Below are 14,318 nucleotides of genomic sequence, written 5' to 3'. Positions count from 1 at the left end.
AGAACTGTCCCAGGTAGGACCTGTCCCAGGTGAGGTCTGTCCCAGGTGAGACCTGTCCCAGGTAGGAGCTGTCCCAGGTGAGACCTGTCCCAGGTAGGAGCTGTCCCAGGTGAGGCCTGTCCCAGGTAAGAGCTGTCCCAGGTAGGAGCTGTCCCAAGTGAGACCTGTCCCAGGTAGGACCTGTCCCAGGTGAGGTCTGTCCCAGGTGAGACCTGTCCCAGGTAGCAGCTGTCCCAGGTGAGACCTGTCCCAGGTAGGAGCTGTCCCAGGTGAGACCTGTCCCAGGTAGGAGCTGTCCCAGGTGAGACCTGTCCCAGGTGAGAGCCGTCTCAGATAAGAGCTGCAGTGCAGCTCCATCCACCGTCTTGCTTTTCCTCCGAGGTTCCTGGAGCTCAAAAGTCCCAGCACCTTCTGTGGAGGGTGCGAAATGGGGGTCAGAGACCAGAAGCCGGTTGGCTGATGCGGTCTGCTTTGCAGGGACCCTGTACCAAAGGCTGGTCATTGCCGAGCAGAACCTGACGAGTGAGCTGTACCCCTACCAGGAGAGGTGAGTGACCCCTGACAGCGTGCTGGCTTCCGTCCCCTCCAGGTGTTGGGACGCCATGACTGCTCACTGAGGGGGACAAGGCTGGGTGGGGAGGAACCCCAGCAGAGTTTCCTGTCCATGGCATTTGTCCCGGGGCGGAGTGTATTTGCAAGGGTGGGCGGGGCCTGCCTTCTCTGGAGATCACAGGAAGCAGGGTGGTGGGTCTGTCCTCTGGGGCTGGCTCAGAGCCCTCCCGCTCACATGCAGAAGGTGATACGAGCACTGGGCCGGTCTGGAGTTCTGTCGTTCCACCTCCGTCCCGCCCTTGGCCATGATGCAGCATCAGCCGGCCAGCCAGCCGGCCAGAGGTGGCTCCCGGCTGCTTACGGTCCAGGCCACAGTCACACCGTGAAATCTGGGGCTTTCGTCTGTGTGTGCCTGGCCCTTCGGATAAGATTGAGGAAATGTCTGCTGTTGGTGTGGGGAAGAGGGGCCGGTGAAGTTGGGGGTGCCCTTGCTGACCCGGCCCTGGAAGGGGTGGCTTGAGGCTGTGTTCATGGGGGGTGCAGGGAGATGAGGTGGAGAGACCCAGAGGAGCCGGGAGCCAGGAAGGAGAGCAGGGGCTGGAGGGAGGGCAGGTGCTGGCATGATGGGGTGATGGGAGGAGGTGGGGCTCACTCAGGGTCCAGAGTCCGCTTGGGCAGGAAGGAATTAGGGTCCCTCCTGGAGGGCGATGTCATCAGTGGACCACAGAGCTGAGGGGGTGGGGGACAGGATTTAGCTTGGGACTTGCCTGGTCGCGAGACTAGGGGGCACCCAACGGGGGCCAGCTGTTCCTGCCTGCTCTCTGATTTGCCACAGTCCCCACTCCTCCCTATTGCTGTCCCCCCAGAGACTTTTTTTTAAGTTTATTTATTTTTGAGAGAGGGCAGCGGAGAGAGAGAGGGAGAGAGAGAGAATCCCAAGCCGTCAGCGCGGAGCCCGAGGCGGGGCGCCACCCCACCAACCGCGAGATCATGACCTGAGCCGACATCAAGAGTCTGACCCTCAACCGACTGAGCCACCCAGGCGCCCCAACCCCCATAGACTTTGGAATCCGAGGCTCCCGTTTTTGGAGGAACAAAATACTCGGGGGCTGCAGGGCTCCACGCTGCCCTTCCAGGCGCTCTCCCCGCCGCAGCCATCCTCTGCAGCAACCCTCCCCCCCCCCCACCTCTGCCCTCAGAGCATTCCTCTTCGTCGACCCCGAGCTGGTGTCCCCGTCCGTGTGCAGCGCGCTGCTGCTGGAGCTCGAGGCGGCGCAGGTGCAGCAGACGCCCGAGGCCTGCATGCGCCACGTGGTCGCCCACGCCCTGCAGGCCGCCCTGGGGGACGCCTGCCACGCAGGCGCTCTGCAGAGGAAGCTGCAGGTAACCGCCCCGCCCCAGCCCTCCTCGGCTGCGCCCGGGGCCCTGCACGCACACGCCAGCTCTCCTCCCCGTCTGCTCTCCTTCTCCCCGGTTCAGACCACCCTTGCCCCCTCAATGCGGAAGCAGTACGAACTCATTAAGGAAAATCCGGGGCGGGAATGCACGCCCGCCGAAAGAGGAAAGAAAAATCGCTCACACCCGCCCACCCAGATGTATTCCCAATCAACGTTTTGGTCTATTTCCTTAATAATACAGACGACGATAACCCGGATAGGTGCTGTTGACTCAATGTCTGTGATGTCCCAGGCACGGCGCTAGACACTTTTACATGTATCACATTTTAAAAAGGCTCACCACGTGTCAACAACATTGTGAATGGGTATAATCATTAAAACTGGGGCACAGAGAGGTTGATAACCTGCCCGTGGTCACACAGGTACAAAGTGACTGGGTCAGGATTTGAACCCAGATCTCTCCGACCTCAAACTTATGTTCCACCGCCTCCCGGCCCCACTGCCCCACCACCCCTTTTTAGCAGGAGATACCAAAGTCTGTATACAGTTGTCCCGAATTAGGGTGAGAGGCCGGGCCTTGATACTCCCGCACCTATTAATTATTGGATGTGGACGGTCCTCAGGAAGGGACATGACCGTGGAGAGTGGCATATTTTTTTTGCCGGAGGCTGACTATGGAAAGGGACTCAGCTGACAGCTGACGGTTGCTAATGCTCCCAGCAGCGGGGGCTAATGAGTGCCTCAGTCTTGAAGGTGGGAATCCGGGGAGCCACCATAGCATTTATCACACTGTTGCGCATGGACTCAAAGCCAAAGACCTCACAATGGCCTACAAGGCCCTCGAGATCTGTCCCACCTCCTCGCTTCCTCTCTGATTCCATCTGATTGCATCTTCTGTACTTTCCCTCTCTTCCTCTCTGCTCCAGCTACATAGGTCTCCCTATTGTCCCTCAAATATGCCAGGCATGCTTACACCCCAGGGCCTTTGCACATGCCGTTTCCGATGCTTGGACCATTCTCTCCGATATCCACATGGCTCGCTCTCTCACTTCCTTTAGGACTTTACTCAAAAGTCACCTGTCGGTGAGACTTCCCTGATCACATTATCTAAAATGTCAGCCCCTGCCCCCAATTTCACATCCTTCTTCTCTGCAATTTATCGTACTATAAATTTTACTTCTCTTGTTTAGTATCATTGGGGGGGGGGGGTGGAGAGAGAGACATACACTATAATATAAACTCCCTGGGAACAGGAATTTTTATCTGTTTTGTTCACAGCTGTATCCCAGCATCTAGAACAGGGTCTGGCATGTCGTGGGTGCTCAATAAATATTAGTGTATTTATAAATTAAGCAACGAGATGAAATGGACTCGATGGCCCCTTCTAACTCTGATTCGGTCATCTTCTCGTTGCATTATCTGTTCGCTCCACAAGTGTTTATTGGAGCCCTAGCCACCCAGAATGACCCTACCTCCCTTAATCAGGAAGTTAGGATCCCGCTCAGCAGACCCCCCTCCAGCACAGACCAGAGACGAAAACAAGCCCTGGTGTGTCGGCCTGTGGACTCATTGGAGCCCTGCACCTGCTGAGCTGTGGGATGGGATTGGCTGGTGCCGGGGCGGGGGGGGGGGGGGCGGTGAGGGAAGACAGAAAACATCATGCAGGGCTCTTCTCAGGGTTTCAGATCTGCCCCACGGGAGGGAGGAGCTGAAGAGCATGGGATTGCCCAGTGAGAAGCTTTCAAAACCTGTTCCCATCCATTCCCATTAAGGAGAAAGGCTCAGCTTGGTGTGCTACCCCTAACTTCTTTAACACTCACTTCCCTTTTTCTTTTTTTTAAGTTTATTTATTTTCAAGAGGGAGAGAGAGACAGAATGTGAGGAGGGGAGGGGCAGAAAGAGAGGGAGACACAGAACTGGAAGCAGGGTCCAGGCTCTGAGCTGTCAGCACAGAGCCTGACGCGGGGCTCGAACCCACAAGCTGCGAGATCATGACCTGAGCTGAAGTTGGAGGCTTAAACCGACTGAGCCCCCCGGGCACCCCTAACTTCTCTTTTTAAAAAGAGAAGGCAAGCTTCAAGCCATAAAGCCTTGGCAGGCTGGCATTTAAAAATAGTGGTTTGTGATGATTATATTCCTCTTGGTTATTTTTCTAAGTGGGACGTGTGACTCTAGCCTTTTTATATAGATTACCAACATAAATTGTCCTTCTGAAATAGCTGGGAACCAAAGTGAGCTGATTGAAAGAACAAGGGCGAGAAAATAATCATACAGCAACTATTTAGGGAGCACCCACCATGTGCCAGGGCGTGTTCTAGGCGCTGCGGATGCCGCTGTAAACAGACTGCCTTCCTGGAGTTTACATCCAGGCAGGGGCAGAACACTGACCCAAGGGCGGCCCTCCCTGCCCCTCTGGGGTCCAGCCGTTGCGGGGCAGCCCCGTGTGGGGGACAGAGAGGACGCTCAGGTGTGGGCAGCATCGGGCAACCTCGGAGCCCGGGGTGGGGGGGGGCGGAGGGGGGAGGAGGGGGGGGGCTGGGCCGGGACCCAGGCTCTGGCGCCCCTCCCCGACAGGCCAGCCCTCGCCAGGCCCTGGAGCGCTATTTCCACGCCGTGGTGGCAGCCGTGGAGCAGATGGCCAGCGAGCCCAGCCCGAGCCGGGAGGGACACCTGGAGAGGCTGGAGGAGATTTACTGCTCGCTGCTGGGGCCGGCGGCGGCCGCCAGGGGGCGCTGCGGCGGTAAGCGGGCGGGGGCGGCGAGGCCCGGCGAGGGCCCGCAGGGGGGCGCCGGAGAGCAGCGCTGCACCTGCCGCGCGTGGCTGAGGCGGGCGGGCCTGCGCGGCTCCTGGGGGGCCTGGGGACCGAGGGCCGCCCGGGGAACTTGGACGGTCCCGGGCTAAGCAGGCAGAGAGGAAGCCTGGACGGGGCCATATGGGGGAGAGAGGGTCTCTGCACGCCCCCCGGGCCCTCCAGGAGCCGCAGGGGAGGGCAGAGGAGAATCCCACAGCCCGCCCCCCCCCCTTCTTTCAGGTGACCCCCTGCAGTCCCCGCAGCCAAACATCCCTCTGCCCAGCCCCCACATCACCTTCCACCTGTGGACGGATGAAGAACAGCTCTGTAAGTGCCTCACACCTCCTCCGTGCAGAGCTGAAGGGAAATGAGTGTGTGTGTGTGTGTGTGTGTGTGTGTGTGTGTGTGTGTGTGTTTCTCACTGTGTGTGTGTGCATTCGCGTGTCTGTGTTTGTGTGTGTGCGCGCAACTGTGCTTTCATGGGCCTATAGGTCTGTGTCTGCGTGACTGCGTGTATCACGTGTATCTATTTATGTCCTTGCGTGTGTGTGCACATCTGTGTGTGTGTGTGTTCACGTGTGTGCGCCTTGCTCCCTGAGCTGTTCTGCACGTCTGGAGGAACGCATTTTCTCTATGCCAGAAGAGCTCGGTGCCTTAGCCACTGGCCTCACCTAGAAAGTGCCACATGCCCAAGCTGATGCCGACAGACAATGAATGTCCCCAAGAAGGAGGCAGTCACACAAAAGTTACAGTTCCAGGAGCTGGAGGGGTCTTTCCAGAGAGGTCTGCTTGCCTCACACTTCTGTCCACACTGGCCTTCCCCTCACACTGTCCCTGGCTCTTCTCAAGAGAGGTGGGGGTGGGGGGTGGGGGGAAGTGCTGGCTGGTGAACTAGGCCCAAGTCCCTCCTTGCATGGGCTGGGTCATCCTAGACTGACTCTGTGTTCTCTCTGGGCCTCAGTTTCCTCACGGGTAATAAAATGAAAGTAGATTAGAAAAGCCTAGGGGTATCTGGGTGGCTCAGCGGTTAAGCGTCAGACTGCAGCTCAGATCATGATCTCACCGTTTGTGAGTTCGAGCCCCGCGTGGGGCTCTGTGCTGACGGCTCAGAGCCTGGAGCCTGCCTCAGATTCTGTGTCTCCCTCTCTCTCTTCCCCTCCCCTGCTCATGCTCTGTCTCTCTCTCTCTGTCAAAAATAAATAAACATTTAAAAAAATAATAAAAATAAAAAAAACATTTCTCAAAAGAAAGAAGGAAAGAAAGAAAGAAAAGCCTAGAAGTCTTTCCTGGAGTAGGCAGGGTCTGCTCTCTGTGTCCCAGGGGAAGCCACAGACAGTAAGAGGTTAGGAGGAAGCTAATAAAGAGGGCTCCAGGGTCAGCGAAGGGGAAGGTACCGAGTGTAGCTGACTACTGCAGGACTTCTCAGAGCCTTGAGTACATGTACTCAACACGAGGTGTCAGGAATACGCGGGCTTCGCCATCTCTGTTCACCGCAGGACCTTTGTTCCTTCGCGGGGCATCTTATGGGGCTTCTGTCCAGCTGAACGGTGTTTGAGAAACACGGGAGCCCAGGCCTTGCAGGGGTGAGGCCCTGCCTGCCTCCTCTGACCTCTGCTCCCCGCTCCCCGCATCCCAGGGAAGGAACTGGTGCTCTTCCTGCGCCCGCGATCCCAGCTGTGCCTCAGCGCTGACTTGGAGGCCTTGGACCTGCAGGGCCTCTGGCCGGACCGGGAGCTGGCCCGGGTGTCCATGCTGTCCACCGACAGCGGCATCGAGCGGGACCTTCCTCCGGGGGCTGACGAGCTGCCCCTACCCGGCAGCCCCGAGATGGAGCGCGCCAGGCTGCAGCGCAAAGGCGGCGTCAAGAAGCGGGTGCGGCTCCCGGACGTCTTGATGCCCGCGTGCTGGGACGGGCCCCCGGGTCTACACCGCAGGACGGGCAGGCCCAGTGGGGACGGGGAGCTACTGCCTGGTGTGTCGCGGCTTCACACGGCCAGGGTGCTGGTGCTGGGGGACGACAGGATGCTGGGGCGCCTGGCCCAGGCCTACCACTGCCTCAGGTAGGGCCCGGAGGGGGGCGGGGCGGGGCGGGGGGGGGGGGGGGGCGGGGCTGCGTCAGACCCAGCTCGCCGCCGCCGCCAGGGGGCACTGCGCTCACCAGCTCGGCGCTTTACGTCCTGGCGAGCCCAGCAGTCCTCGTCACCACACTGCGCCCATTCTGCAGATGAGAAAACGGGTGCCGAGAGATTGAGTAGGTCGCTCACAGGCAAGAGAGAATACAGAGCAGAACCAGGATGTGGAACCGTTGGAAGCGCAAACCCCTGCCCTGACCCCTGTGTTCCGCCCTCTTTGCTAGGAAACGAGAGACCCAGAAGTGCTGCCTCACCCCCAGGCTCAGTCTACAGCTGTACTACATCCCCGTGCTGGCACCCGAGGTGGCTGGGCAGGGGAGGGGGGAGGCACGTCGGGGAGGACGTGGGAGGGGCGTCCCCTGCCTCAGGGGCTGGGCAGGGGGCACGCTTTAGCCCCATCCCTGGCCCCAGGGACTAGGATCACCCTTCCTTAGGATGCGGGGCTGGGGGAGCCCTTGTGGGTCTGTGTCTCGGAAGCCACAGATGCAGGCCCCGGAGGCTCAGTGTCCCCGGGGGGGGGGGGGGGGGGCAGCCTGCCCAGTGCTGAGTTTTGTTTTGCTTTCCTGGTGGAATTTATTGCAAGCCTCTCCTCAAACAGGGGCTCACACGCACGCACAGCATGCTTCCTGGGATCCCATGAAAAGAAGTTTCGGGCAGTGGGAGCCCTTTGATCTATTGGGGGCCAGACTCGCCTTGGCGGCTTTTCGATTATTCGATTGCCCCGCTCTGCTTGCTTAGTGGGGAGCATTCAATTCCAAGCAGTATTTGTCTCTCTGCTTCCAAGGCTGAAGATCATCGTTCAATGTCCCCAGCAAGCGGTCCTCAGTTAAGGGTTTACCAGCTTCATCTGACGTATAAGACCCAATAGGCTTCACATGGCAGAGAAACCGAGGCCCCAAGAGGTTCAGTGATCGGACCGTAATCCCGAGGCCAGTTTGCGGAGGGGACCCTCTGGCCAGAGACCCGGCCTGATGGGTCTGCCCCGTCCCCTTGTCCCCAGAAACAGGCATCATGCAGACATTCGGAGCTCAGAGAGCTGGCCACATTCCTGGGCCGCGCAGACCCGTGGTATGAGAGCACCGTGAACACACTGTGCCCGGCCATCCACAAGCTGGCAGAGATGGTAAGGGGGCAGCGAGGGTGGGAGGGGGGGCATTTCAGATGTTACCCTTGACCCTTGACCTCAAGGGTCAACCCCAGGGCGCCCCCCCCCCCCCGGGGTGGGATGAGGCCAGAAGGAAACATGGAAGCTGGTGGTCGAAATTCCCCCAGGCATCTGCTTTGGGTGGAACACCGGGCAGACCATCGAGCAAAACATTCTTTCCTTAGTGTGTAGGCCACGGTGCTTCCTGGGACGGCCTCTCCATGAGTGTAATAGCCCGTGTTTCCTGAGCACTTACAGGTGCCAGGCGCTGTTCAAGGGCACTCGCACTCCACGGCCCTACCAAGTAGGCACTCTTGTCGGCAGGTGCGAGTGTAGCCATCTGCCCACTTTACAGACAAAACTACTGAGGCACGAGATTAGGGAACTTGTCCAAAGTAAGAAGAGAAGAGGTGGACTCCCACCCGGAACTGGACAGCTTGATTCCAGGTAGACGGCTCGTGAGTTCATCTTCCAGTGACTTGAAAAGATCTTCATATATTAAGAGAATCTCTTTTTTTTTTTTTTTCAAGTAAACTCCACCCCACCCCCCAATGTGGGGCTTGAACTCACAACCCTGAGATTAAGGGTCGCTGGCTCTACGCACTGAGTGAGCCAGGCAGGTGCCCCTACTACTAAGAGAATCTTAACCTTTTAGCCGTCTGGTGTTGCCGACGTTTTTTTCCACTCTGTTATTTGCCTGTGAATTTCATCAGCAGTGTTTTCTGACTTACAAAAGTTTGATATATTTTTTCTTTTTTTTTCTTGATTAATTTTTTTAATGTTTATTTATTTCTGAGAGACAGAGAGAGCTTGAGCAGGAGAGGGGCAGAGAGAGAGTGAGACACAGAACGCGAAGCAGGCTCCAGGCTCCGAGCTGTCAGCACAGAGCCCGACGCGAGGCTCGAACTCACAAACCGTGAGATATGACCTGAGCCGAAACCAGGAGGCGGGCGCTCCACCGACTGAGCCCCCCAGGCGCCCCCAGAAGTTTAATATTTTTATGTCACACTCAGAACTTTTATCCTTTGAGAGACCTGCCTTTGGAGTCCTGCTTTGAAGGTTCTCCTCTGCTGATTAAATTACATCCAAGAGTAGATAAATATTCCCTGATAATTTACTGTAAGTCTTTTAATGCCTCGGTTTTCACATTTAAATTAACGTGCCTGCGACTGGTTTCAGTGCTTTGTGTGAAGCAGGTGAATTTCTTTTTTCCAAATGTGTAGCCCGTTGTCCTAAAGCTATTTGTAGCACAAGCCATCTTGCCCCATCAGTCTGAAATGCCACTTTTCTCATTTACTAAATTTTTATTCTTTCTTGTTGATCCATTCATTTCCGGACACATTGGTACTTTCATATTTTAATAGCAGGCAGGATAAACCGACTTCATTACTCTTCTTCCGGAAAATGTTTTAGACTATATCTGTTTCCAGATAAATATTAGAATTTTGTCAAGTTTTTTTTTTAATTTTTTTTAACGTTTTTATTTATTTGTGAGACAGAGAGAGACAGAGCATGAACGGGGGAGGGTCAGAGAGAGAGGGAGACACAGAATCCGAAGCAGGCTCCAGGCTCCGAGCCGTCAGCACAGAGCCCGACACGGGGCTCGAACCCACGAACTGCGAGAGCATGACCTGAGCTGAAGTTTGACACTTAACTGACTGAGCCCCCCCAAATACTCATAAGTACCTTATATTCTAAGTTGACACTTCACTGAGATCTTTGTGTCATTTTATTGCCTGATTGATTGGGGTTCTTTCTTATACCTTCTAATAAAAATGTAGGGGGGGGCCTGTTTCCTGAATTATTGCTGACCTGAAAAGTGTCTTTGTGCATACACAGAAGACTGGTTAGCCAAGTATTGAAATACCTTTTCCTCAAAACTTGGAGGCTATCAGGGGCGCCTGGGTGGCTCAGTCGGTTGAGCATCTGACTCTTGATTTTGGCTCAGGTCATGATCTCACGGCTTGTGAGTTCAAGCCCCGCGTCGGGCTCTGTGCTGACAGCTCGGAGCCTGGAGCCTGCTTCCGATTCTGCGTCTCCCTCTCTCTCTTCCCCTCCCCTGCTTATGCTTTGTCTCTCCCTCTCTCTCTCTCTCTCTCAGAAATAAATAAACATTAAAACATTTTTTTAATAAATAAATAAGACTTGGAGGCTATTAGGGGAGGAACATCTGATGCGAGTTTCACTTCTGCTCTTTGGTTGGTACCTTTTCCCCCGCCCCCATGCCAGGACACATGTAGAAATCAGGGTTCCCCCTGCTTGCTTTGCCCTAATAATTATCAGTTTGTATGGCCCCCACACTTAGTCCAAACGCAGTTTCCACATGAAGAGACTGGAAACAGTGTGAGAGATAGATAGATCGATAGACAGATCAATCGATTGATAGATAATGATATAATACTTGAATACAACAAGAGGTAAAGGAGACAGCAAATCACCTCGCCTCTCGGGCCCAAGGTCACCTGGCCAGTGAACGCCTAATCCAAACCTGGAACTCAGTTCAGCCCCTGTGATCATTGGCTATGTTCTCAAGCATCTGGTCCTTACCCCAAGCGTCCAGCTCCTTCCCTTCCAGCTAGAGGCGCCCCCTGTGTCTTTGTGCAAAGTGGAATGCATCGGAGGCCCTGGGGGGCCGGGACCCTGGACAGGTGTATTTGCCTGAGGAGTAGACATCAGGCGGTCAGCAGGGCCTGGACTGCGTTGAGGGACCAGTTGGGTTTAGTGCCTCACGGAGGGGACATGGGAGCCTTAGAGTTTCTCCGTTCCGAAAACAGCACCTCCCACCATAGCCCGGAGGGTGGCGGCTGAAGGCCTCCCCTGCCCCCCTCACAGCCTCCCTCCCTGGACACATCCCGGACCGTGGACCCCTTCATCCTGGATGTCATCACCTACTACCTTCGCATGGGCACCCAACCCATCTACTTCCAGATCTACACGGTCAAGGTAAGTGTGGCCCTCCCCCCGCCCCCCGGGACCCCACCGCCAAAACACTCCGGCTCTGGGGAGACACGGGTTAGCAGGGCACACGTCACAGACCCACCCAGACGCTCCTGGTTGCTAACCATGTCTTTCCAATCTTTGGACGAATCGGATGATCATTAACTTCACAGGCATCCGGCCTGAGCAGAAGTACATCTTCGCGTGGAAAGATGCTTTAGGCCTTGACCCCACGGAGGCCTGGCGATAGGGCTGCTGCGAAAGTTCTCACCAGCAATCGCTTCATCTCAGAAATCCTCAAGGCTCACTGTCCAGTCTCTGATCACACACTGCCGCCCCTGCAAGGCCCCTCCCCTTCTCCCCCCCACCCCTCCGCCCCTGCGTCCTCGATTCCCCTCTGTCTCCCCTCCCAGCAAAACCCGAGCCCAGGGCAGCTCTGAAGTGCGCCTCAGCTCTTGCTAAGCTCGGGGCCCCTGAGCACCTGCTAAAAAATAAGCCGAAGCCCTCTGGCCGGACACGGACACAGACACACCCACGGTGTCCAGCCTGCTCCTTTCCCTGCCGCAGTGGCTGTTCCCGCCTTCCCTGCTTTCCTTGAATCCTCACTCTCAGCAAGTGGCTTGGCCACCCACTCCGCTGGGGGGAAAGTGGAGACCATTAGGTGTCCCCAAAGCTTCTGTCCATGCCTACACATGCATGCACACCTCCCCAGCAGACATGAAGCCCCCCCCCCCCACCAGTTCAGGCAAAACCCCATGATGCATGCCCTTCCAGTCTGTTCCCGCCTCCTCCGGGACCATCCCCCTCAACCTGAGATTTCGGGAGGCTGCCTCTGCTGCTTCCTCTCTCCTTCCGGATTCTCGTCCCTCACTCTGCATCCCGTGGTGGAAATTTTCTTCATGACCTTCCCCCTTTTTGGCCTAAATGAGGCAATTAGCTCCTGTCGCTGGTTTCCAAAAGGCAAAACGAAACAACCCAAGTCAAACAAACAGATGGGAGTAAACCTCTCAGGCTGGTAAAGGGAGTAAACATCTCAGCCGCGCAAATAAATTGAAAGGTTAGGCATCCCGTCGCTGCCCTTTGGCCAGAGGCCCCTGGAGCAGACCTGGGTTTGCTGGTTCTGGCCAGGCCGGCAGCGTGGAGCAGTGCACAGCATGGACAACCGTGGGCAGAGGCTGTTAGAAGGCACTTATAACGTGGCTTTGGGCTCAAGTCAGGTGATTTGGGGGAGAAGCCCCCAAAGCAGAACTGTGCCCTGGCTCAGAAGCTGTCAGGAGGCCGGGAGTGGTTCTGTGGTTGGGCATCTGGATCGTTCTTAGTTCTGAGTAATCCTTTGATTGGAGAAATGTCGGGATGGGGCCCGCACACGGTCCTGTTTTTTCCTGTGTTTGTGACGGTGGCAGGGTCTGCTTCCTGTCTTGACCCATCAGGGTCCCAGGGACCCCCCTCCAGCCCCAGATTTCCAGCCCCAACCCAGAATGGCTCAGCTCCCTCGAGCCCTTCCGTCCTGGCTGGTCTCGCCTTGCAAGTCAGGAATGGGGTCCCCCTCTCTGGCCCTTCTGGCGTCCACAAGAGATTTTCTCACACGGCCCCGCCCCTGTGTGAATTGTGTGCCCTGTTCCTTCCGCGTTAGACCCTCGTGGTTGCAGACCGTCGAGGACGGCTCGGGTTCCGATACCAGCGGCCTCCCCTATTTGTAAATATATTACATCACTGGACACCTGTGGACAGGCAGGTCGGGGAAGTCACTGCCTGGACGGTGGGGGCCCCGGCCCTGCTTCCTTCCAGAAGCTCTCCAACCGTCCACACCTCCTCCCTCCCTCCAGATCTTCAGGGACCTGAGCCAACACCCTGCAGAGGACATTTTTCTCACTGAGCTCAAGGTGAAGATTCAAGACACCAAGCCCCCCAAAGGTGAGCATCCTCCCTTCCCAGAGCTCACTGATGCATCTCCGGCCAAGCCCTGTTTCTGGAATGTTCTCCCGCCTCTCACCTAATGCCCCCCCCCAACTCCACCAAATACTGGGGTGCCCTTGGCTCCTCCAAGCTTGCCCGGACTAGAACCCTCGAGATGCTTCCTTTCCATCCAAGGAGAGATGCTGTCACAATTCAGCAGCTCCGCTCGGCCTGGGTGAGGCGGGAGGGGCAGGAGCCTCCTACCCGATTCAGCCTCTTCCCTCCTCCTCCCTCAGATGGCTTTTCACCCAGGAGGAGGGGCGCAGCCGAGGGCCCAGGGGCTGAGCTCAACATTTGCTACCAGAAGGTGAGTGGTTCGTGGGGGGCGGGGGGCTGCTCAGGAGGAGGTGGGAGGCACAGGGTTGGAAGCAGGCATCAGGGACAGGCTGGCGGGAGCAGACAGAGCCAGAACCTCCTGCCCGAGTTTCCCCAGCCTTTGGAGAGTTTTGCAGGGATGAGCGGATTACCACCGGCCTGGCACGCAGCCGAGGAGGCCACGTGATTTAAGGGACAAGGGGCCTGTCCTGTTGCTCGAGGATGCCTTCCTCCCTAGCTGACCAGATGCTTGAACTGATGGCATGGGAGACGTGTCCCTTCGGGCCTGGGAGGCTGACCGTGCTCCCTGGGGCCAAGAGTGCTCTCAGCCTCTCCCCGCCAGCCCCGCCTTGGACATTGGTGACACGGACAAGAATCTCAGTCAGGGCAGGGGTGGGAAGCAGGACTGTTGACACGAGGGTGCCCGGGGGGACAAGGATGTTCTGAGGACCCCCTTGGTGCCCGCATCCCCTCTCCAGGCCCTGCTCAGCCACCGGGCCCAAGAGGTCGCCGTTTCCCTGCGGGCCACTGGGCTGGTCCTGAAGACCTTTGCAGCCAGTGACACTGAAGGTAAGGAGCTGGAGAGAGAAGGCACGAGAAGGGGATGGGTGGGGGGAGAAGGAAAAAGGGGTGAGTGACGGCAGATGAGGTGACCCAGAGGAATCGGGCCTCCCACCCAATCCTGAGGTCGTGCAGGGCTGAGCACCGGGTGCCCGGGTGCGGCATGGTATCTGCCCTCACCATCGGGGGGACGTGCGACAGCATTGGCCTCGGTCCTGCCCTGCAGCTGGAAGGCAGAGGGGCCACACGGAGGGGGTCCTGCCGCCCTCCTGCCTCTGTTGCGTCTGGAGATGTTTTCTTCTGAATGTCACTCCACCGGGGGCAGGTAATCCCCAGTTCACCAAAGGCACCACCGGGCCCAAACTCTCTAATTCTAGCTAATTACCTAATAATAGCTATGTATCTAATAGATAATAAGATAGCTTATCTAACACTCCAAATCTAAAATAGAGATGTTAAAAAGATACCAATGTAAATGCCGATAGTGAAGGATAATCGTGAGCTGTTCCGTTAGCCCCCTGGTCTTCTGGAAG

At 56.9% G+C, this 14,318-nt stretch overlaps 1 protein-coding gene across 3 annotated transcripts in view; it reads left to right on the top strand.

Moving 5' to 3' along the window:
- The window catches only part of PIK3R6 (phosphoinositide-3-kinase regulatory subunit 6), a 58,834-nt gene that overhangs the window by 30,209 nt on the left and 14,307 nt on the right, over positions 1-14,318 (top strand). For all 3 annotated transcript variants that reach the window (XM_060647293.3, XM_078437764.2, XM_060647296.3), the window contains 11 exons: positions 478-547; positions 1,752-1,935; positions 4,524-4,689; positions 4,981-5,067; positions 6,377-6,800; positions 7,097-7,175; positions 7,873-7,995; positions 10,849-10,959; positions 12,780-12,867; positions 13,146-13,216; positions 13,704-13,794. In XM_060647293.3, the coding sequence (XP_060503276.3) occupies positions 478-547; positions 1,752-1,935; positions 4,524-4,689; positions 4,981-5,067; positions 6,377-6,800; positions 7,097-7,175; positions 7,873-7,995; positions 10,849-10,959; positions 12,780-12,867; positions 13,146-13,216; positions 13,704-13,794 (1,494 nt within the window). The remainder of the gene's footprint in view (positions 1-477; positions 548-1,751; positions 1,936-4,523; positions 4,690-4,980; positions 5,068-6,376; positions 6,801-7,096; positions 7,176-7,872; positions 7,996-10,848; positions 10,960-12,779; positions 12,868-13,145; positions 13,217-13,703; positions 13,795-14,318) is intronic.

This window comes from Panthera onca, chromosome E1 (assembly GCF_046562875.1).
Source record: "Panthera onca isolate mPanOnc1 chromosome E1, mPanOnc1 haplotype 2, whole genome shotgun sequence".
Taxonomy (NCBI): Eukaryota; Metazoa; Chordata; class Mammalia; order Carnivora; family Felidae; genus Panthera; species Panthera onca.
Note: the sequence above shows the minus strand (reverse complement) of the source record. Positions and strands in the feature narration are given on the sequence as shown.